Below are 23,102 nucleotides of genomic sequence, written 5' to 3' on the forward strand. Positions count from 1 at the left end.
GGTTTCTTAAAGTTTCCATTCTCTCCGCACTGTTTTATTCTTCACAAATACTATTGCAAAAAGCAGTAGACACGAGTTTCCTTAATTATTTTCCTTGATTTTTATTTCTTTTTTCAATTCCTTTTTGTCGAATTTCCTCAGCATTGTTTTAATATTCTGAAACATTTGCTATAATCTAGACGGGGACCGTTAAGTTTTTAATTTGGCTTTGGGTTGGTATATTCGAGGTTCATTCTTTCGATTGATTAAAGCGAAGGTGTCTCCTCTTGATTTCTTCATTTTTTTTCAGTATCCTTTCTTTGAGGCCCTGCCCTTCGTTTGGTATCGCAACTTTGTACCCTCATATGGTCATACCGTCACCAGACTCCAGCACTAGTGACTTGTTTGCTTCAACCTTTGGGCCGCAATCCTTTTCCATATTGGGTACAGAGCACTTCGTCAATTAAAATCTGATATCAAAATTGAATAGCAAGCACTTCTTTTACCCAAAAGGCTAGGGCAGTATAATTGATTGCTAGAGTCGATCATTACATACTTGAGCCTTGGCTATACACATTTCCGCTCGTTTGGATTAATCACACTATTTCTGTATTTCTTGCCTACCCGGATAGTAGGAAGAAACTCGAGGCTGGAAACCTTTTATTTTTATTGCACAGAGTCTTTCGTTTCTTTCCTTTGAAACTGAGCCTGGCAGCTTTTTTTTCTCCCTTTCGACTTTTGTCGTCATTGGTGTCAAATATATACTATCCGAGAGCTCGAGCCCGACCATCAAGCTTCGCAACGCACGAAATACAACAAAATGGCAAGATCAACCACAATATTCGTCGTCTTGACAGCACTTCTCCAGATATGTCTTTTAGTATCAGCATCTCCAACCTCAGGGAAATCGTACCCGGAACTTGATTTATTCGCACGACAGGCCACGAATGATAATTGCGGGGCAGGAAGCAAACGATGCACCAATCCAAGCGTTTCTAACTTCTGTTGCCCAACTGGCACCGATTGTATACCGGTTCTCGGGAATAAGGCAGTTGGATGCTGCCCCACAGGCCAAGATTGCCGTGTGATCGGGACTTCAGAGTGTAGCAGCATCGAAGGGGCTGTTAGCTCACCGTCGCTACTTACCCGCTGCAGCAGCGGAAAATGTTGCCCTCCCGGTTATCTTTGTGATGGCAACCACTGTCAACTTGAGTATAGTAGCTGGCCGACAAGTGTGGGCGACAAACAGCCAATTTCTACTTCTTTGCCATCTGAGGGTGGAGGAAATTCAACTTCACTCTCTGAGGCCCAGAAACTTGCAGGGTTTATCTCGAAAGATGACTGTCCCGTCATCACAGCAGGCGGTTTCGCCTCAGGATTTGCACCCGGTTTGGTCGTCGGAGCTGCTTTAGCATCTCTTATATTCTTTGTGAGGAACCGTAAGAGAGAGAGAATGGCACGTAGCCGAAGCTGGAGCCGTATGCCATCTAATCGCACCGGATCTCGCAAGGGAAGCCGTAATGCTACAAATGAAAAGGTTAACTCGAAGGTCTCATCCAAGCAAAGCGTCACCATCGGATACCAGCCAGAGGTTGTCGTCACTGCTCCATCCGAGACATATGATGGCTTGGGTGTCTCGATCGAAGGTAGACACTACGCCACGAGTAATACAAGCACTCAAATGTTCGCTCAATATGACGATTCGAGCGATCAGGAGACTAGCCGTCGTGGCCATCATCGAGCCCATGGAGAAACCCCACCTCTGCCTTCTCTGACTATTCATGGAGCCGATTCCGCCGCTATGGGTCATAGTTCCGAGTTTCTAAACCCATCCGGATCAAACACGGTAACCCCTACAAAGAAGCACAAGCGCAAGAACTCGAACCCCAGTTTCAAGGATCTTGCAAACGCTTCCAGGCTCAAATTCCGTAACTTACTCTCCCACGAGAATTTGAAGGAACAACGAGGAAGCTTAGGTTCAGAAACCTCTGTCGGCTCATCTATCCATTCGAGTGTCTTCACTGGTAGTGAAAGACAGTCTCGTGGAAATCGATACCCAATCGCTGTACAAACCAACGGTAAAGCTAAGGGGCCTTCGCAGGTGACTCCAACAAGCCTTCGACAGGAAGTTACCCTTGAGAGAGCCAATACCACTGCCACTGATGCCACCAACATCGATGACCAATACACGCCAATCACACCATCGAACCCAAGGGCATTCACAAATTCCGATGTTCCAAACCCTCCACCAGCCCCAAGCTCTCATATTGCCCTCCCTGTTATCCAAGTTCCCCCTCACGAACATACACTCCGCCCACAACTCACCTCTCCTGAACTCCGTGAGCAATATTTGAACATCCCACAACCCGCACCCTTGAAGATCGGCGATAGGGCATCAGTGGCCACAGAGATGACCGAGGTAGAAGGTTACCGCTCTCCGTTCCATGACCGCTTCCAATATGGTACCTACATTGAAGAAGGTATATCACCTTCTGACTATAGCGATGATGACCGTCGCTCCATAGCAGCCAATAGCACATATCCTTCTTCATTCCTCGACATCCATTTCGATAGCAATATAAGCCCCATCTCACCCATCGACTCAAACACTTACGGGAACAGGACCCTCAGAGAAGCCCCATCACTCCCTGTCATCCCTCCATTGTTCCAGCACAAGAATAAACCACTTGAAACTCTCGCTCATTCTAACCCAAACCTCAAATCGAGTGGCTCAAGGAAGAGCAATAAACGAGCGGGTTCCCCAATTGACCGTGAAAGTGTCGATATCACCGTCCTTATCGACGATCCAACTCACGGAGTAGCTCCAAATTGGAGGAACAACAACCATGTCGACAGCACCGGCTCCAACCGCACAATTGGGATTGGAGGAGCAATGACTGGCGGCAGATACACTCTGCAGACCATGGAAATAAACAAGTTCTAAACATATCGACGGATTTGCAGACTAGTTCCACCTTTTTATTTCCTTCATTTCTTTCTTCCTTCGCGTCGAACGTTCTTCCCTTCTTCCCTGCTTTCTTTCCTTCTTCCCTTCTTCCTTCCTTTCTTTCTTCTTTCTTTCCTTCTTTCTTTCCTCTGGGTTTCTTTTGTTATTTCTCAACCCAGCCTGAGTCGACACTGGAATGTCCACCCTTTTTTTCTTCGCTCTATCTATAGGCATTTCTACATTCACGTCACTCTTTTGTGGGATATTTCTAGAAGCTATAATAACCCGATACCCATTACTGCATTTTTACATGGCGTTTTCTTTATTCAAACAGGAGGGTTAGAAGATAACCGCCCTGCCTTCCCTCGTTTACATATTATATACCCTATGGCCACGGGATAACACCTCGATGTCTCTGGCTCTATAGACAAAGATTTAAGTCTTTCTCGATTAATACTTTCATAATTCGATACTAGCATTGTACAATATAGTGTAATGTTTTCCCCCTTACTGTCTAACTATAATCATAACCCAAATTCAAATTGAAACAAATTATAGTATAGAAACTAGTTGCTCTTTCTCATGGTATAGTTGTAGCTAAAGTTGATTCATTTAAACATACATCTGTCATCAACTATTTGGGTAACTGCTCTAATAAGATCTACAAAACGCACCATTTTAACTTAATTATGTATCATGAATACATTACGTACTCGTTGACATTAGGTAATTCAATGGTATGTTAAATCGCAGGCAGCTATCTATGAAGCGGTGATAAGAGAAGAAAAAAAGCGTAACATCCACCGCAAGCGCTGGTAGTAAAGCTCCACTCTTTTCTAACTTCAACGGAGATATTTCCCAACTCCAACTACCTTCCTCCCCCTCCCAAAAGGGACAGAAGATCGTCGTCAAAGCTGCCAACACTTCACTTCAAGCTTAGTAGCGGTGTGATGTGTCGTACCGTGATCCAACAAAGGGGTAGTATAAGAGAAAAGAAAAGGAAAAGGGAAGACAAATATTCGCCGGCGCTTCACGACCGCCCCGGTTGAGGACGGGCAAAACTACTGGGGTCGAATGGATCGATTGGAAGGAAGTAGAGGCGCATGCATCTCCGGCCTTTTCGGCTGGTACCTGAACTAGGTCTCCCGAGTTTCGAAAAAGGGATTGATTTACCTTTTGTTATGGGGCATAGAGGGAGAAGGAAAAAGAAAGAGAGCTTGAGGCGAGCTATACTTGAGTTTGCTCCTTTTATCATCGCAGTCGGCGGCGGTCGGTGAGATGGAGATGGGGATGAGATGGTAATGTTGATGGGGGGAAGCGACAGCTAGTTTGGCTGGTGCCATGTCTGCAGCACGGCTCGAGGGTGGTCGGGGAACCGCTTGCCAAACCGACAATGCCCCACGTTTGTGTAAAAGCGTACTTGAATCGGATAATTGGTTTCTCCCTCTCACAATACTGCTTAATCGTGAACCCCAGGGGGGAAGTGGGTAGACTTTTTCCATCAGGCAGAGAGAGAGGCTTGATGTTTCAATGAATAGATATTGTTGATTGAAGTATAGCCAGCCTTCTCAGGCATAAATACTATCCATTGACAGGCCATTTGCTGTAAGGACAGGAAGGTGTTATTATATATAACATAGATGCAGACAGGGAGATCAGATTCCCAAGATAGCTAAGATCGAAGACATGCAGTGTATGAACTTGTGTGAGTTGTCATGAGTTTGAAATAGTTCGCTGCTCACCAGCACAAATAAGGTAGGAAGAGAGGAAGGAAATTAAAGGAAGAATTTTTGAATAAGAAAGAAGTGAGAGATCGATGTCTTCATCATATAGAAAAAGCTGGCAACCCAGTTAATTGAAAGGACAGCATTGTATATGAGTATCTGATGTAAAGAAATAGACAAGAAAAAGATAACTCCATTAATTGCAGTCATGATATCCCCAAAGACAACCCTAACAAGCTAATCGACAAGACATTTATTTAAGTAAAAGAAAAATTATTAACGAAAAGGTATCGGAAAGAGGAGCAGCTATATTATCAACATGAACAGAAGAAAAGATCCTGTCTTTTTGGAGTCGTAGTGATTTTTTCTTTTCTTTATTTGTTTTTTATTTTAGTCTACCCTTCTCTTCTTACCCTTCGGGGCGGCCATGAGCTTCATCCGTGCTGTTCTCGAGAAGGCGGCGGCATCTGCTCTTATTGTGACGATCTTCTTGTGACGGCAGGCATTTGTCTTTTTCGGCCTCTCACCGTTCGCGCTAAGGATTCCAGACTCTAATAATTCTTCTTCATCTTCTTCGGTGATTGGTGTCCTCGGTGTAGCAGAGGAATAGATCGGGAAGGGGCTCTCAAACGCAGCATTGTAGTTTGGAGAGAAAGCGGGGGAAGGTGGGATTCTTAATCTCTTAGTTCCTGCGGAAAGAGGTGTTCTAAGAGATCCTGGAGTCATTGGTGTGTATGGAGTAGGAGGTGGGAAGTAACAGTAGTTCGAGCAGGCAGTCACGGAGCTAGTGCTATCACAAGAAGACTCTCGGCTGCTGTTGTTGCTTCCACTTTCGTTGCCCGACTTTTTCGAAAGGCTAACTGGCTTCTTGATAACTCGTCGTCCGCGGCATGTGCAGCCTGCGGAGAGTGGTGCTGAGGTTGGTGGGAGGGGAACGTCTCTGAAGGTAGCAGATGTGGGTGTCCTCATGACTATGGATGTCTTCAAGAAGTCCAAGTATGCGGATGGTGGAGTTAATGGAGTCTTGATGCCATCGTCAAGGGATAACGACTTGAGACCGGCGGATTTCGGTGTCGGTAATTCGGATGGGAAGGATGGAGATTGCGGAGTATCCGGAAGTCGGGAAGGTGGAAGGGAGACTGCATTGGCAGATTTAGGAAGGAGTGGTGAAGGAGACATATTGTGCGTGTACGTGTGTCGATGTATTGTTGAGTCCGAATGTTAAAAGCCCAAAAGGAATCGACCTCCGCTCGCAGAGCTGTAGAGATAGTTTGTCGGTAAAATAAATAAAATATATCGAATTGGACTGTATCGCCGGAAAATGTTAGGATAATTTTGGATATGATTCAAGTTTCGCAGTTCGAAAGCAGTATATGTATGTGCGAATGTTTGTGTGAATGTTTGCGAATGTGATATGTAGTGCGACTTTTTTTTCTCTCCTGAGCAAACACGTAATGGGTATCAAGTGGAAAGATGAAAAGAAGAAGTGATCAAGTAAAAGCCACAGCAGGTTAGGCTAAACTTTTTAAACGTCAATGTCGTAAAGGGTATCAAGTGGACTCGGGTATCTTCAGGGCGAGGGAGGCGAGGGAGAACGTTTGATATTTGAGGGTCTGAAGTTCGGATACAAAAGGTAGTTGTGAATGGTATGGGAGTATGTGTATGTATAAGAATGGGATTGGACGGATGACAATGGGAGGTCGAATGTCTTTATACAGAAGATGAACGGAACCAGAGAACAAACAACTGGTGCCTACAGGCGCATGCTGCATATGCACGGAAACGCTCAAGAGGCGAGAAGGGAAGGGCTGTTGGCGGAACTGACCTTATCCTGTTTGTTCTAAGAAAGAATCGAAAGCGCCGATTGTTGGATGGGAACTTGCACAGGCGCCTAAGGCTAGCTCGGTGCTTAGTGGGAGCGCACAAGGTAAAACCGGGAGTCGTAGGCTGGACTTTGGCGAAAAGAGAAAATAGAAAACAGAAGAATGGCAAACTGGAACTAGCTCGCAACCGGGAAAACTTTGTTCGGCTGCGGTGGCTAATGAACACAAAAACTGTTTGGGAAAAAAGCAGAGAAGACTAGTTTTAGACGTTCGGTTGAAGCAGTAGGCGACAAAGTAGATATATTGGCTTCAGCTGTCGGGCGACAAGTCAGGAAGATTAGATCGGGGTGGTGGTTGTTATAGTTGTTATGAAGGAACAATAGGCGGGATGTGAGAAGTGAATGTGATAGTAAGCTCTGATTCTGCGACAGGCAAACCGACCACTAAAAAAGAAAGCGCCCGCGGGAAGGAAAACGTGGACAAGCAAATTGAGGGGGGAGTCGTGATTTGTCCGGGTTAATTCTTGGTTCCCGTCCTAACTATAGTCTGGGAGTAGAGTATAGTATAGTGTATGCAGTATCGTAGTATCAAGCAAGCAGACGGAAACGATCGGTGGAAAACTGATACTCGGCAGGCTGGGGAAAAGAAACAAAGAAAGAAAAAAATTTAAAAAATTATGCTGCTACAAATGACGGTGGATGAATCGATTGGGGAGGAATGGATCTGAAAGTTTTCCCTGGTTCGACAGGAAAGGGTAGAAGGTGCTTATTATGTATGGCGAAGTAGCTAGCGCGCGACTGAGAATAAGGAAACGGGAGCAAGAGCAGGGAGGTATGGGCAGAACATGGTCCCAAGCAGGAGGGCTGTGATGTGGTTGGCTAGATTCTGCTAGAGGCCTGCAGCCAGAGTCGAGTCAACGAGAAAAAGCATGCACACTTCATACACCCACTTTTAGCAGCAGACTCCGACACTGGCTCTTTTCTTTTTTTATTGCTACCGACTGACGGGTGAGGCAGACGGTCTGACACCTGACTGGTTACCCAGTCTGAGGGCAAGACACTCCGCTCACACCCTTCTTGAATCTTCAGGACCTCATCATGATGGTGGTGGGCATTGCATGGCCGGACATGGGCCTAATATGGGCTGCGCTGGGGACAAGACCTTCTCGGGGTCTGAAATTTGCTGTAATCTGGGAAATATGATGTTTTATGACCTAAGTTTAAACAAAGTGAACGGTTCTCTCAGTGTAATCAAACGGATCCGGGAAACCAACTCAATTTTGAAATTCCGAAATTTCGTGACAATATCAAAGCGAAGACACACTAGCAGGCCATGTGTGGTGGGGCTCTCAGGACACAAAGCCCGCTCGACGGTTCCGCCAAACAGGATTTGGAAGCGGGACGAGAGAGGGGAACGGACCAAAAAAAAAAAGGTAGATGGCCCGCCTACTGTGTAGATGGTCTCCAGCGGAGGCTGTCAGTGCTTGGGCCCCATCGGCAAAAATCACTTTCTATGACAAAAGGAGACATCAATAGATAGCTGAGACAAGATCGAAGACAGGACAAGCCAAAATAAAAGAAAAGAAACTCTGCACAAAAATTCGTTGCCGCGTTGGTTCTACAGAATCAGATGTCTTATCCGTCCGTGATACGACATCCTAGGACCTCAGCGGCAACAATGCCAAATAACATGCGCTCAAGATGTAATATCTACGGAAAGTATGATATCCTTATGACGAAGCTGGACAGGGTTCTGGAATGTGTGGAGAGATTATCAGGTCAAAACGCTGGGTTGAGCCTTATCCTATGTTCCGGGGTCGGTTTTGATAGGCCAAATTTATTGTAGACGATCTCAGGCACCAACATGTTAACAAGCCAATTTTCAGATTGAGTGCACTCGAGTAATGGGGACGGCAGACATCTCGAATAAATGTGTGAACAAAAAAATGCCCACGAGGCCAGCCCAGTGAGTGAAGCTGGCCGGAAAGTGGAAATGAGGGTGTCCTCCCGAGACGTTGGAAATCACCTGATGGCGTAAAACCACTCCGCCGAGGGACCCAAATGAAAGGGTCTGAATTGAATAATAAAATCATCCCTGAGAGATGAAGCCAATGGCTTGAACATGTTGGAATACGTCGACCAACGCCGGAAAGTGAACCTAACTGTCTGTTGTGTCTCTCAATTCCAACATCGAAGGTATTGAACTATACTATGTACTATCAAACCGGGCCGGGGAGCCCAGGCGCCTAAGCCATGGCAGGTCCGGATACAGGAACACTAGACAGCTCCGACAAATCCTGCCTCTTTGAAGGAGAAGACTGGTCACCGAAACAATAGCGGAGGAGGAAATAAATGCAAGGTCAGGGGAACAGACGACAAGTCTTGAATGGGAACAATATCAATTCCCATGAGCCAGAGTGAAACGAAGCCTTCGGCATCGTGCTTCTTACCTTAGCGAAATGCAGGTTCAATCTCACAAGTTAGAATTGCAATATTGCAGAATGCGAAACAAAGCCGAGATGGATGTTGATATCGGAATAAAATGTTTCGCGGTTTTTATCTCCAAGGTTCACTTTGGAAGGGGTTCCATACCCCTCTGCACAACATGCAACAGCCGGCCATGTAAGGCATTGGAGACCTGCATACCTCAAAAGAGCCGCATCTGTATCCTCTCGTTCAAGAAGATCCCTTTCCCCCAGACCAATGACAATTTTCTAAAATGAGAGACCTCCAAATGCCATTTTGGTTGCCCCGTTTGAACAACTCATCAGTGCATATTCTCTCATCCCGTCCGAAAGGTATCTCTACTCTAATTGTCGAGCGAAACTGGTAGCTCCAAATGTCACTTTTTGCCAGAGTGACCCTTGTGTGGTGTGGGCTCTCCATTTTTCGCTCAAGGGAAGGAAGGGGACCCATGAACCAAGTATCCGGTAAACTGCTACGATTGGTCCGTTTGAGACAGACTTTCTCCACACCCATTTCAAGGAGGTGGGCGCCAACTGAACGGATGCGAGAGGCCAAAGCAGGCCGTTCATTGGTCATGATAACTCAGGCTCATTGGCTGATTCCACCCCCCAGCTGATCAATGCAACTGGGAGGGGTGCTTAGACCGCGCGCTTAGGAGAATAAGAACATAATTTTCCTTTCCCCCCTCTGACAGGAAAAAGATTTGAATGACCGAGAAAAAATGAATTCAAGCTGAATAGCGATCTCACACATTGCTGCCTGATTGACCCTCATTTCTCAGTTTCAGGTTGAAGATTTTATAACTTTTGAGGTTCCCGTTTTTTTTCTGATACGTGCTGGCAGCTGCCAGTCATCATTCGAATATTCCAGTGGTTTCAGATGCTCCCGCTTCATGATATCGGTAACGTCAGTGACAAGTACAACGGCTGTTAGACTGCTTGTTACAAGTTGATCGAATGGAGCGGAAAGACTTACCTTAGGGCTACGGTCGGCCTCAGCCAGTTTCGATTAGTTGAGCTAAATATCCATTAGGTGCATCGCCTCGCAGCTCGCAAAATTGGCCTGCAGACTCGCTCCGTACTCTAAGAATAGAGTTAAGGAAAGAACAGCCTGCAGCTTGCAGACCACAAAACGAAACAAAGAAATCGCAGGCTGTTCGCTAAAACACCAAAAATAGAGTCGCTGCCATAGATATCGCTGGACCTGAGGCCTTTGTAAATGCGAAATGCAAGCCTTATCCGTAGAGGCCTTAAGCCTTAAGAAAGGATATGTTTCATAACCTTGTACAGGACTTTTACAGCGAATGCTAAATTTAGAAGACCCTGACATGTCCGAAAGCGGTAATCAATCTTGGCTTCCAATTTTCCAACATTATTAATGTGTTGTCGAACCGTAGGCTCGACCGACATGCATACCAAGTAGTGTCGACATGTCTGGTACACAGTTGAGGAGTCTGGCGACGAGACAAGTCTGGTACCAATAAGACTAAGTATCATCGAAGTTGCGAAACCAGTAGACTACCCCTTAGATAGGTGACCTCGGCTTATTCGATGTTTTGTTTTATGCATTGTAACCTGCACGATCCCGCCATCGATACTACTACGCCTCCTCATGTAATGGCGTTTTGGAACCAAACTATCAAAAAATAAAGACAAAGAAATCTGATGATTGAACAAGTTAAGATATGTATTATGTTTCTAGGGGAACAGGCTTCTTCTAAACACGTATATGTGTATAACAAGTTAGGAAAACATGTATCTACCAATATAATACAAAGGAAATAAGACGTAGTGATTTGGTAAGTACTATAAGTTCAGGGTACGTATTCTACGCAGTGTTGGCCTGAAAGTATAGTGGAGAGAAAAAACATATTCGGCGCCCGTTCAAACCCAATGCAAGAGGTTCAAAGACACAAGGAAATTAAGAAAAAGCGAAAATATAAGACTTAACAATTACTATAGGCGACGTCATAGGAACAAATTTAGATATGCAACAATGGCTATGACCATCATAGGGAATGCGCACCGAGATCCAACGATGGTGTACGATGCAGCACTCCTAACTTCCAAAGGCTGGATCACTGTCCGTTTGACGTTGGCAACCGCTGTAGGAGCATACTGCCTATCATCTACAGTCTTTACGGCTTTCGACAGTGTAGTTGATAACTCTTCAGGAGCCAATCCATTACCACGAGGTGTGATAATAAACCCGGTTCGAAGAGGATTCTCTGGTGCAACAGCTGATGAAGGCTGGTCCGATTCAGATTCAGGATTTGGGGCCATAACCGGGTACGGGATCAGTGGCACAGGATAGGTGGCTGTGAGAGTCACTGAAATGACGTTGCCGAAATCTGATGGAGCAGGTGGGTAAGGGACACTTGCACTAACTGTTGCGGTTTCAGATACTGTGATAATAGCAGTAGCATCTGTTGGCGCTGGGATTGCTGTTTCTTGCGCTGGCGGTGCTGGTATAGCAAAGATAGTGCTGTATTGGGTGACTATAAGATGCTGGGTGTTTGTGACTGTAAAGTATTCAAGAACAGTCGACTTAGTATGTATAATCTCTTGTGTCGGCGCTGGGCCAGAAGATGGCACTACGAGATCTGGGGGATAGCTAGTCTGTGCGGTCGTTTGAACAGGTCCTAGTACGGATGTCGATACCACCGGGGTATCAGGCGTAGTGCTTGGATACACGGTAACCGTTTCCGCCGGAAGCGTGACATACACGGTAGAAAGTTGTGTTATCGGCGTAGGGACAACCTCAGCTGGGCCAGTAGATAGTGTTACAATAGCAGTACGCGTATCAGTACTAATTACTACGAAGGAGGTTTGTGTAACAAAAATCGTAGAAGATTCCGGGGTCGGTGTAGATGTGCCAATTGTAGTCAAAGAAGTTTCTGTAGTGAAACTTGTTGGTAGTTCCAAGGTTGAGGTCACCGTCTCCTGACTACCACCAGCGGGCTCAGTACCAAAGCTGTAGGTTGCAGTAGATGGGACAATCAAATCAGGAGGAGACCCGGGATTCCCAGTTGGGAGATATTGAGTGGGCTCTGGAGATACTTCAGTTGGAATAAGGACTTGCTCAGTTGTTGATGGAACAACTTCTGAGGTCTGTACGGGAGGAACAGCCTCGGAAGTAGGTAATGGGGTTTCGCTTGGATCTGGTATCGCATAATCCGGAGCTGAAGAGGGTAAAATGAGATCCGGGCCTCCAGGACCTCCTTGAGATGGTACTGGGGTGGGATCGAGAACTTCAGTAGTTGGTGCTGGAGGAGCGACCTCAGAAGTCGGCAGTGGGGCAATTTCGCTAGGAGCCCCAGGTGCTTCACTTGGGTCCGGAACAACAGAGTCTGGTGTTGAAGAAGGTAAAATAATATCTGGCCCCCCAGGCCCTTCTTGAGATGGAGCTGCGGTAGGACCCTGGACTCCGGTAGTAGGGGCCGCATATTCAGAAGTTGGTAATGGTACAACTTCAGTAGGAGTTCCGACTACTTCTGTTGGGGTTGGATTAAGGATATCTGAGGTTGAAGAGGGCAAAACAATGTCAGGCCCTCCTCCTCCCTGAGATGGAACCGGATTAGGACTAGAGGCCTCTGTGGTCGGAGCCGCGTACTCAGGAATGCTTGTAGTGGCTGGAACTTCTGATGATGTCGAGGCCTCCGAAGGAACGGGTGGTGCCGGGGGCGGAAGAATGACTGTGTCATATTTTGTGGTAGTTCTCGAACTGACAGTCTCCAAGGTAGTCAATCTCACCGTAGATAGAACTGTCGTCGGCTCGAGGGCGGTCGTAAAACTCGTCGTTTCAGTGAGATCTTCAGAAGTGCCTGTGGTGCTCGAGAACGGCGGCGTGATAAAACTGAATCCTGGACCAAAGCCCGGAGTCCCAGTAGGCACGACAGGCTCTGATGTTATAGTTTCTTCTATCGACGAAGTACTTTCTATACTAGACGTGGCAGAAGCCTTCGTACCGGTAGTGACACTATCTATCTCCGTCGTGGGACTGATTACTTCAGAAATTGTACTTGGTGCCATCTCACTGCTAGTATCGCTCGTTGCGTCTGGACAGTCTGGTTGATTCAACCCGCCGCACAAGTCGGTTGGATATGCTTGCCCAGCTGAGGTCGTTGGAACATGTGACGTCTGCGTTCCTGTTGTTTCATCTGGGCAGTCAGGTTGGTTCAACTCACCACACAGGTCAGTTGGATACGCCTGCTCAGTCGAGGATTCAGACGTCGTAGCCTCAATGGAAGAGCTCGTGCTAGTAGTCTTTTGGTTCTCAGTCGTTTCTGTAGTGGTTGGGATAACTTTCACCGATGTAGATAAAGTTGGAGGCGCGATTGTCGTAAATCCAGGCTCGGTGAGTAAATCTGTTGGGAGAGCATCTATGCTAGTAGTCTCCGGACTATCCTCAGTTGTCGAACTAGTTTGAACTGGCTCTGCCAGTGTAGATGAAGAAGTTGGGGACTCGATTGTTTTGAAACCAGATTCAGTGAACAAATCAGTCGGGACCACGTCAGAACTTGTAGTTGATGAACTGGTAGTCTCGATTGTTGGGGGCATTTCATATTGCGCTGTTGATGTTTCTGAATCCTTCGCATTTGTTGAAGTGGCTTTGAGTTCATCAGTAGTGATAGTGGTGAGAATAGAGCTTTGAGATGTCATGGTAGGCCCATAAAGAGCCTCAGACTTCGTAGAGCTAGCCGTTTCAACCGTGGTTTCGAGCAGCTCAGAAGATGTCTCGGTTCCCAAAGTAGAAGAGCTCGGCTGTTGTGTAGTTAGAGTTGTAGAGATCTCGGTTGTTGTAGTTGGTGCAACTTCTTCAGTAGTGGTTGGTTCCTCAATAGGACTTGGTTCTTCAGTCGTAATTGCCCCCTCAGTAGTCCTTGGCTCTTCAGTAGTCTCCTCTGCAGTAGAAGTTGGCTCTGGATCTTGGGTTATAACTGGATCTGTGGTCGTTATAATTTCCTCAGTTGTCTGTGTAGAAGAGAATGTTGAAGTTGGCTCCAAATAATCTTCTGTCGATGTAGTCTCAGGTGCTATCTCTTCTTCAGTAGTTATAATAGGCTGCGCAACAGCGTCAGTGGTAGGCTCGATTATTTCCGTCGTAATTGTCGGAACACCTTCGTCGGGTATCTTCGTTCCATACACGATTGAAGGAAGTTCTCGTTCTAGTAGCTGGCCATTCCGTCGGACCTGCTTCATATTATCGTTTTTCTCCACTCTAAGAGGGGCTGCAGAAGTAGTGCCCAGCACTAAGAGTGCGCCTAGCAAAAACTTAGTCCATCGTGATCCACCCATCTTTGTGAATATTATTCACAGTGCTGCGGCCCAGTCGCCTTGCACTTTACCCCGACTTCTCTGATGGCCAAAAAATTATCAGATCGAAATGAAATTATGGTTAAGAAAGTTAAAAATCCGCCAGGGTGAGATAGGATAGACTAGACTCTCCAGAAGTCAAGTCAAATGTGCATATATATATGTCAACTCGATTTAAATTCTACGTCTTGGATAGCGCTGAACTGGCGGAGTAGTTATATGTTCCTGCAGGATCCTCTATCCCACTAACCTAGGAGCTTGTTAGAAACATATTCTCGAAATTTGAATTGCAGTTGCGCTAATCATATAAGATCTGTGGATGGTAGAAATATTACGTACCAGGCCGTTTGGGTGTCTATAACTTCTTAATGCCAACAGCAATGACGATAAAAATTGTCTCAATAGATCCAGCAAACGTAGTAAATGGATGTAAAATTATATTGTTGTAGATTAAATGCGATAGCAGATATCTGGTGTGGCACCTAGATAGATAGCTAGTGCGTCGTAGATGCGAGGGATTCCTACGAGGCTAGCTGACATAGAATGAAAAGGATTCACGGGCTGTTACCTGAACTGCCTTGAAGATTTGAGTCGGAAAAGTCGCGTATAGCTCCGTGGAAGGATGAATATTCAAGGCAAATAAGATTTGCCGCACGCAGCAAATTTTATCAGTCAATGCAGCGAAAGAAAGCCGCAGATCATACACTGGTTAGTGCAACGAAGTAAAAGAGAGTAAAAGGGAAGAAGAAGAAGAAGAAAAGAAGGAAAGGAAGAAAGGAAGAAAGAAAGAAAGAAAGAGAGAAGGAACGTATCAAGACAAAATCCTAAAAGACAAAGAGAAAGAAAACTCGTGATCAAAAATTGAACGAAGGAAATACAAAAGAGTACAAAACTTTTGGGCGATCGTAGAGCTTATGTATATTTCTAATAGCAAAATCATTGCTAGTAGGGAATTGCCGGATTTCAGGGACCAAATGTATGAAGCCGCGCTTGCATATCGCGAACCCGACAAGCGATTCGTTGGAAGTCTCTAGTTGAAAGCAATTGGTTTTTTACCAGCCCTGGTTTAACCAATGCTGTACTCTGTAGACCTGTTGTCAACTGGGCCACAATAAATCGGTACGCGGAAAGCAGCAGCAAATGAGCAGTGAACCCACGTACCCATTGTGTCCCAGGAAGCCCCCGGACCCTTGTTCTGGAAATTTTGGCAGGGATTTGGGCGACCACACATCATCCAGAATGGACATTTCCTCATCTGACAGGGCGAGTGGGTGCATCATGAAACGCAGAACCAGATATACCCAAGAACTATTTCCAGCCTGGCGAGTTTGTTCGAGTCTATGGATGCTACGCCTTATGATCCCAATCTAGCCATGCGCTTGCATCCATGCGGGGGTTTAATCTTCTCGACTGAGGATCACCTTAGCCTCGAATCCAGGCGTAGCTAGAATCGATGCATACACTGCACTCGCCATACTCGTGTGCATGCTCAACCCTGACCATGGAGGTCTGTATATTCGTTGTCTAGGTCAATTTCATACCGTTGTATTTGGAGATTATTGAGATTTAGAACTCACATTGACACATTTTCTCACTCACTCACACGCAAGATTTCTAGAGAGCAGCAAGTTTTGAGTCTTTATTCGGTGCTCAGCAGCTGCGCTGCCAGGCATTTTCGATTTTCAACTTCTTGTATTGGTGCCACGAGCGTGGTTTGTCAGTCCTCTACATTGCCTTTTCGGGAGACGAGGCGAAATTGCTGTAGCCAATAACGCGCGGTTGCAATCCTCCTTGGCAGGAACACGATGTTCCAAAAATAATAATTCGCCCTTGACTCGCCACAAACCATTACACTTAGTACTTGCGCAAATTGAAAAGCGATCGCGAAATTTTAAAATTGCATTATTTGTGAATAGTACATAGATGTATTGAATACTATCAAATATCAGAGAAACCTTTTATTTTTTTATTTTCTTTTTTACCTCTAAAGGCACGTGCGCACGTTCATCACACGCAGTATCAGCTGATCATGAATGGATATACATCACCAAGCAATATTTTGGTCCTGTGGTGCAGGAAAGTCAAATATATTTCTATCTCTTAAAACTTATAAAATTTGAAGTATAATATATAAAAATAAATATTTAAACGTAAAAACAAAAAAAATAATAACATAATAAAGAATATTTTGCTGTGTCTTAAAGTAGCTCGGGCAAGATCGGTATAGGGCCAGACACGAATTTCGTACAACATTCATCATGCATCTCGTCAAAGTCGGTCGTAACTAGTACTTAAAGATATATTTTCATGGAGCAATTGAAACAAAGAACAAGCTTGCAGACGCGAGAATGAGCTGTATAGTGAGAAATGTTTTTAAGAAGTTTGGGAGCTAGTATAGTCATACAAAACCAATATATGCGGAGGGCACAAATACATGTGTAGCAAATATATCTGATCTAGAAATAATATATAAGAACGGGTAGCGACTGGAATAAAAATAAAAATAAATAAAAAATGAAAAAACAAGAGAGAGAGAGAGGTAACAGATAAAAGCCCAGGCAAGCCAGTCCACGTTTCATCGGCTAGAGAGTAAGGAAATCCAGTGCAGTATAAATTTGTCATTTTGTGTATTGATTCGCTTGTAGGAGGTCCAAAAAATCCACGCCAGGCTTTTGAAGGAGGTTCCATTTTGTATGTACGGTCCTATGATAGTAATCCAAAGGTTTTCCAGAAGGTAACTTTTTTTTTTCTCCCAGGAAAGTAAACACCAACAAAGAAGGCTAGACCGTAAAACCATAATTCTTTTTGTGTCGGAAGGAAGGGGTCCCAAGTAGCCAATCCGGTTCCTGGTATTCGAAGATCGACGGTCCATAATTCCGGGTTCGATCCTAAAGGCAGAGTACTCGAGTCCAGGTATCCGTCTGAAAAGAAGATTCCAGGAAGCTTTCTGGAAGCTTGAAAAGACCAAAACTCAAGGGCATTAAAAACAAGATCACCAGCCTCCCGTATGAACGCAGAACAAAAAACTGAAACCCAAACACCGAGAAAATGCGAAAGGAAATATCAATCAACGGCAAATTCTCAATCAAGGCCTTCGGATTCAGCGTATTGCTCTAAAAAACGAACGTGCTTTTTGATACTCTCCCTTCTGCGCCGCCTTTTAGCGATTATATTCTCGGTGTTCTCCTTTATCTTGAGCATCTCCTCCATACCATCCCAGTCCTTGATGATTTGGGCGACGTGGATTCCGGCGCTGATCAGTTGGAAGACACCCATGTCGCTTTTGAGGGGACGGCTTGGATGCGCAACGACGTGTCGAATTTCGCCTAAGATTAGGATTCGTAGGTTAGGTTTAGGACTTGAGGGAAATTGCTCGCGCTCGTAGAAAGGGTGGCCTACCTGAATTTTGGAGGATTGTGACAAACTCTTTAATACGCTCATTGTGCAACAGGGTCTTAGGTATCATCCGCTTCTCACACAATGCAATTGCAAGCTCGAGCCATTCGTGCCACTCACGGTCAGACGGTTTACGGATGCGTCGTTTCCCTGGGTCAATCGGGATTGGGAACTGATGCTTTGCGAAGAAGTTGAACATTCCATGGGATAGAAGGTCGTTGAGTCTTTGGAAAATATGGTCTTGATCATCAGCTTCGAGGGTGGTTTCAAGATCTGGTAGCGTTCTGTTTGGGTCGGCTTGTGGTGATGTTCTGCGGTCATAGTCCAAATAGTAGTATAAATCATCAACTTCCCCCGTTTTTCTAGCCTTCCGGTGATTGTTGTATGGGTTTGTTCTAGGCGGTGATCCAGTGATGTTGATATTTGCCCGAGATCTACCTTCTTTAGATTTCCCATGTGCTGGAGGATTTGGTTTGCCTACATCGGGGGGTGTTGGGAGCACTGGAGATCCAAGCTTTTCAGGAGTATTCCAGGTCCCTGTCCTGTATAGGTCTACTGGTTGTGGGTCTACTATGGGGGCGCTCGGTGGCTTTGCAACTGGACCAGAGGCACCATGCGTTCTCGATGGGGGAGCGAATGTGTTTCCGTAGGGCGCGAAAAAGCTGTTGGGCTGTTGAGGAACTACTCCGACGTTCTGCTTTTGCTGGGGATATGGGATCTCCAAGTCGGCAGCATTTGATCCGAAGCCTGTATATGAAGCTGACAAATCACCGGAGTTTCGGTGTCTTGTGAAGTGGAAGCGACCACGGTCAGATACACATCACGTACGATAACCAGTGCTTTATTAAAAGAATTGACTCGGGTGGGGTTGTATAGTGGCCTAGAGTATATATCTAGGCCCAAGCAACGGGTTGGGGTCGCATCAAGACTCACGATCGCCCGATGTCACGAGTAAGGGAGGACATCGACGGGACTTGGAAGCCGGGAGGATGGCTCTGCGGAGCATGATAATTTGACGCCGCATTAGATCTTCTCGCACCCGCACCAGATGTAAGTCAGAATACGATGAACGCTACAAGAAAATGCAATGATATTGAACGACTGAACAACTCGGGAACGAATTGGACGGGCGGGATATGTTTTTGAAACACAATCGAGAATTCACCATACACTCTTTGGTTGTAATTATTGTTATTGTACCGTTGATCGGAAGCTCGTGCGCTGGGCACCTGCTGTTGGGAGTGGGACTGTCCAGAATAAGCTGCAGCTGTGTAAGGCAGGCTCTGTCGTTGAGGCGGGCGAGTGCCAACTGGGCCCGGGAACCCGAAAGGAGGACTCGTTGCGATATCCCTTGAGTCACAAAGCAACATCGTTAAGGCCGGGTTTACTTAAATAGCCCTTTCTACCGAAAAGTAGTAGACTTTGTATATGAGAATTATTACCACGTCTGGGTCAACGTGTTTCGTTGTAAATCTTGAGATTGGGGTACTGGTCCCTGGCGCTGGAAGACAATAGATATAGTAAGCCCTCAGTTCGTAGGAATGACTACGATGCGAAAGAGTATTGTATCGGACCTCAGAAGCGCGGCCAGCCTCGAATATATAGCCAGTCAGTCGATTCGGCTGCATGGCTACATACGACGGACGACGTTCGGTTGTTGCGTCTGGATCGTAATGGTGCCGCTAGTTATGCAAGACACTTCACAGGCCATTAGCGCTCTTGAAGCCCTAAGCCTGTTGCGAGATAATAGATACATGGAGATTGGCACGATGCATATGCAGGTATGTGCATGTACCATGTACCTCGAAAAAAGTTGGAAGGACCTCTCTGCTCACCTTGGAAGTCGTGAAGTATTCGATCTCCGCCGTCAGAGTCAGGATACCTAGACCGAGGGAGGTGGAGGAAGCGAGAAAGATTCTCGTAGCCGTTTGAGGACTTCACCAAGGATAAATAACGGACTACTTTGTACACTGCACTCGTGGCCAACGGAATTATAGCTTGGACCTTACCCGAGGCCGAACTCCCTATTCTATTTTTTGGGCTTCGAGAAGACTCCTGCAAGAAGAAAATCCCGCTTTGCGCAGGTGAGGTTCAGGGACTCCGAAACACTCTATTGTGTATGTATGGTTGCCGTTGGTCCGTTACGCGTGAGAACCAATTGAAACCGTTTTATGGGAGTTCAAATTTCAAAATCATACCATTTCGCTGAACCAGAAGAAGCAAATTTTCTCTCTTGCGGGAGCGTGCGCAGTGGGGTCAAGAAAAACCCACCAGGCTCATCGCCATCGCCATCTTTGCAAAATACCGTCATTCTGTCTTGGTTTGAGAAGGACAGTCTCACCAATATTGGATTATTTTATTTCTTCTAAGCTTTTGCTGGAGACATGTCTGCCACGTCGTCGAAATCTCTCGCACGTGGTGGGGCTAGTTGACTTGAGAAGGAAGGATCTTCGTATGGGATTGGTGTGAAAGCAGGGTTGGAGCGTAGCGATTGACCCTGCTAAGACTGTGTAGCTGTACCTAGATACTTATTAACACCTCACCGAAGAAATTTCAGTTTCAGTGCTTCTTCGACCCGAAAAATAGTGTTAACATGAGATATTGAAGCTGCGTTGTCATGTTGGAGTGCGCCTGTTATAATATCCAGGACATACAGCATCGGATCAGTCACTTTGACAGTTACCGTCGACAGGATCTTTGAGTGGCATGCAGATGCATCGGGATTCGCATTGCACAGCTAGCTGGAGAGGAGCGACAATTAAAATTTGCCACAATGTACTCCGTACTCGAGCTTGACACAAAGAACATGGTATACCCGGAAACCAATCAAACAGACATAGGATTTCGTATGGAAATTCAAGTTTTAACGGTATTTGGCGTAATTGAAACCAGCTGAGTTGATTAATTATAATATAGCGCCACCTTGGCTGCCACGATCCACGATCCACTACAAAGTTCCACTGAATCGATGCTACAGTGCTTAGTCTAGATCGCTAAGACTCCTAGTATCCCAAAAAGCTTTTTGGTCGGTTGTATTCATGGGTATGTCTTCCGGTACCGAGAACCAACTAATAGCAGGCGCAGGGCAATAGTCGAACGGATTGAAGTTGGGAAGAACGCGCGACAGAAAGCCGCATATGCAGGTCATATGGGAAATGCGGCCAAATGCGAAGTGACATCATCAATGCACCCCCCAAGAAGAAACTGGACCCTGTACACTGTAAGCAGGGAACTTAAACATCTTTCTTGAACCACCTCGTAACCGTCCCCTCAAAGAAAATCCAAGTTTGATGGTGATTCCGTTCCCGATAGTCAACGGGGATAATTATCGGTATGATTTCGAGGCGGTTGTGGGAGTAGTCGATGCATAGTCAAGATAAATCCAGGATATGATCAGCACGAAGCCGAGGGGCTATGCCAGGCCGTGTCGTGACCATCCACCTTAGGATATCAAATTCCTCGACTATTGGGGCATACATTGCATTGCTTCGAGAACTTGGGCGTCAGAGATCATCATTATTTTGACACCTCATCAGTGGAGAATCTGGATTTGGCCAGGCACATCTCTGTAAACATAGCTAGCTAGGCTTCGAGTATTGAAGACCAGTTCATAATACAGATGCACAATGGCGAAGGACTGCATGAGATTCGTGATGGCTTCCGTCAATGTCGAATGCAAATTCGCGTAGCGAGTAGCTGTGGTGTCATGTCGCGTGAATCCATAACATCATACGCGTAGCTGCGCAGGCCAGCCGGCTCTTGCCCGAATTTCATATCTTAGCCTCGACTCCCAAATTCGAGCGCTAGCCTCTAGTCGAAAAAGGTAGTATCGAAAGTTAAAGCCTTACCAGGAGTATTCTCGGGAGATAATCTTAACCTTAGAGATACAATTCGGGTGGCGAATTGTGCTGGGATGACAAGGCGATGGATATGCAGCTAGAACGGAGTTCTGGAATGGAAGTGGTTATGTTTGGTTGAGAAAACGAGGCTAGGAGACTCGGCAACTTTCCAACTGCAACTTCACCTCCAACATCCTCCTCTTCAACTCAAAATAAAGTGGGTGCGCTGCACGATACTTCAAGGATATAATAGCTAGGCCACATTCAATATCCCTTTCATGGATCTGGGGGCAAATTCAATTGACTGCCAACTCATCAGTTCGCTCTGTTTCTTTTTTCAACTCTCACTCATTTCTATCCACCCCGAACCCGAGAAAGTCAAAAACCAGGCCTAGTTAGAACACCTCGTACCTCCTCCATATGAGTAATTGCATAATACATCGTGATCAGGTGTAGCAGGAAATTCCTGAGGGCTCGCTAGCAAATTCGCTTAGATCATATGAATGTACGCAATCTGCTTTGTTTATCTAATACTATGCACATTACGGTTGATCTCTGCAAAGACACGTCTCAAAGGTTGTGCATTTAACTACATGTATACAAGGGGCTTTGTGAGATATCCATCCGCTGTATCCGGCCTGGCGAGGCAGCATAATTCTCACTAGTGGACTAAATTCCTCAATACTGCTATTCGAAGAGCCTCCTCACTTCTTCCATTTTCTGGGAAGAGCTATTTTTTCCGTTGCCCAAGATATGAGGCAGTTTGTCATCCATGGGACAATAGGCCCACATTTGATCTATGGCTAGGTTTTGTTGGCTTCAAAATCGCAGTTTGCAGCTGGAATATCATACGGATCATGGTGCTAATGGTTTGCGCCTCGCTACCAAAACCTGCCTTGAGCTAGTCCGACGTTTCACCTGGGATGGCCGTCCTGACAACGTCTCCTGTGGCTATCAGAAGGAGGCACAGACTCAATAACTGCCCCAACCCTGCAAAACTACGGTTTCTCAAGACCTTGAGATTTGATTATGCCGAGGTGCAACATCAAAGCCACTATTAATTAGCTATTACTATCATCAGGGTCGTCGGTGTATGTATATTTATCTGATGCAGGTATCGGAGTAATTACTTGTCGATATGAACGATCGTATAGGAAATTGCACACAGTTTTCGAGTTCGCCACCTCTTTGGCAATCTAGGTGTAGATATGACAAGATAGAGACATACCGATAATCAACTTTCTGTCGACGTGGCTGCGCGGGAAGATGAGATGGCATCGATGATCTCGACATTATTCAGCATGGCTTCAATTCGGCCCTGCAGGCTTTTCTCTCATTCAGATCCTACAATCTTAGGCTAGATCCTTTCGAGTTTTTGGCCTAAGTTTTCGCGCAAGTATAATCTACATCTCGAAAACCAGCTATACTTGCCGAATTTTTCTAAATTCTGCTCAGCGCCCTTATCAAATAATGAAAGATAGAAGAATCGTCTAGAAAATACTACCTGGTGACGGCATCCCCCTTCTTGGATTTGAACTATTCCAAGTTTTTCAAAGCTTGACAGTTGTCATTCCTAGGATCTTGGTCGTGCAAGCGAGGTTTCCCAGATTTTTC

At 45.7% G+C, this 23,102-nt stretch overlaps 4 protein-coding genes across 4 annotated transcripts; 1 reads left to right on the forward strand and 3 right to left on the reverse strand.

Moving 5' to 3' along the window:
- Nucleotides 1–799: 799 nt before the first annotated feature.
- Nucleotides 800–2,923, forward strand: AOL_s00076g27 (uncharacterized protein; the record flags this gene model as incomplete). Its single annotated transcript, XM_011122581.1, has 1 exon — nt 800–2,923. The coding sequence occupies one exon, from the start codon at nt 800–802 to the stop codon at nt 2,921–2,923; it is 2,124 nt and encodes a 707-aa protein (XP_011120883.1).
- A 2,117-nt stretch (nt 2,924–5,040) lies between these two features.
- Nucleotides 5,041–5,829, reverse strand: AOL_s00076g28 (uncharacterized protein; the record flags this gene model as incomplete). Its single annotated transcript, XM_011122582.1, has 1 exon — nt 5,041–5,829. The coding sequence occupies one exon, from the start codon at nt 5,827–5,829 to the stop codon at nt 5,041–5,043; it is 789 nt and encodes a 262-aa protein (XP_011120884.1).
- Nucleotides 5,830–10,905: 5,076 nt separating this feature from the next.
- Nucleotides 10,906–14,235, reverse strand: AOL_s00076g29 (uncharacterized protein; the record flags this gene model as incomplete). Its single annotated transcript, XM_011122583.1, has 1 exon — nt 10,906–14,235. The coding sequence occupies one exon, from the start codon at nt 14,233–14,235 to the stop codon at nt 10,906–10,908; it is 3,330 nt and encodes a 1,109-aa protein (XP_011120885.1).
- Nucleotides 14,236–17,334: 3,099 nt separating this feature from the next.
- Nucleotides 17,335–18,655, reverse strand: AOL_s00076g30 (uncharacterized protein; the record flags this gene model as incomplete). The annotated part of the gene is made up of 3 exons (XM_011122584.1): nt 17,335–17,579; nt 17,653–18,396; nt 18,583–18,655. 3 exons carry the CDS (start codon nt 18,653–18,655, stop codon nt 17,335–17,337), a joined length of 1,062 nt encoding a protein of 353 aa, XP_011120886.1.
- Between the last annotated feature and the right edge of the window lie 4,447 nt (nt 18,656–23,102).

The sequence above is a fragment of the Orbilia oligospora genome, assembly GCF_000225545.1.
Source record: "Orbilia oligospora ATCC 24927 unplaced genomic scaffold scaffold00076, whole genome shotgun sequence".
Classification (NCBI taxonomy): Eukaryota; Fungi; Ascomycota; class Orbiliomycetes; order Orbiliales; family Orbiliaceae; genus Orbilia; species Orbilia oligospora.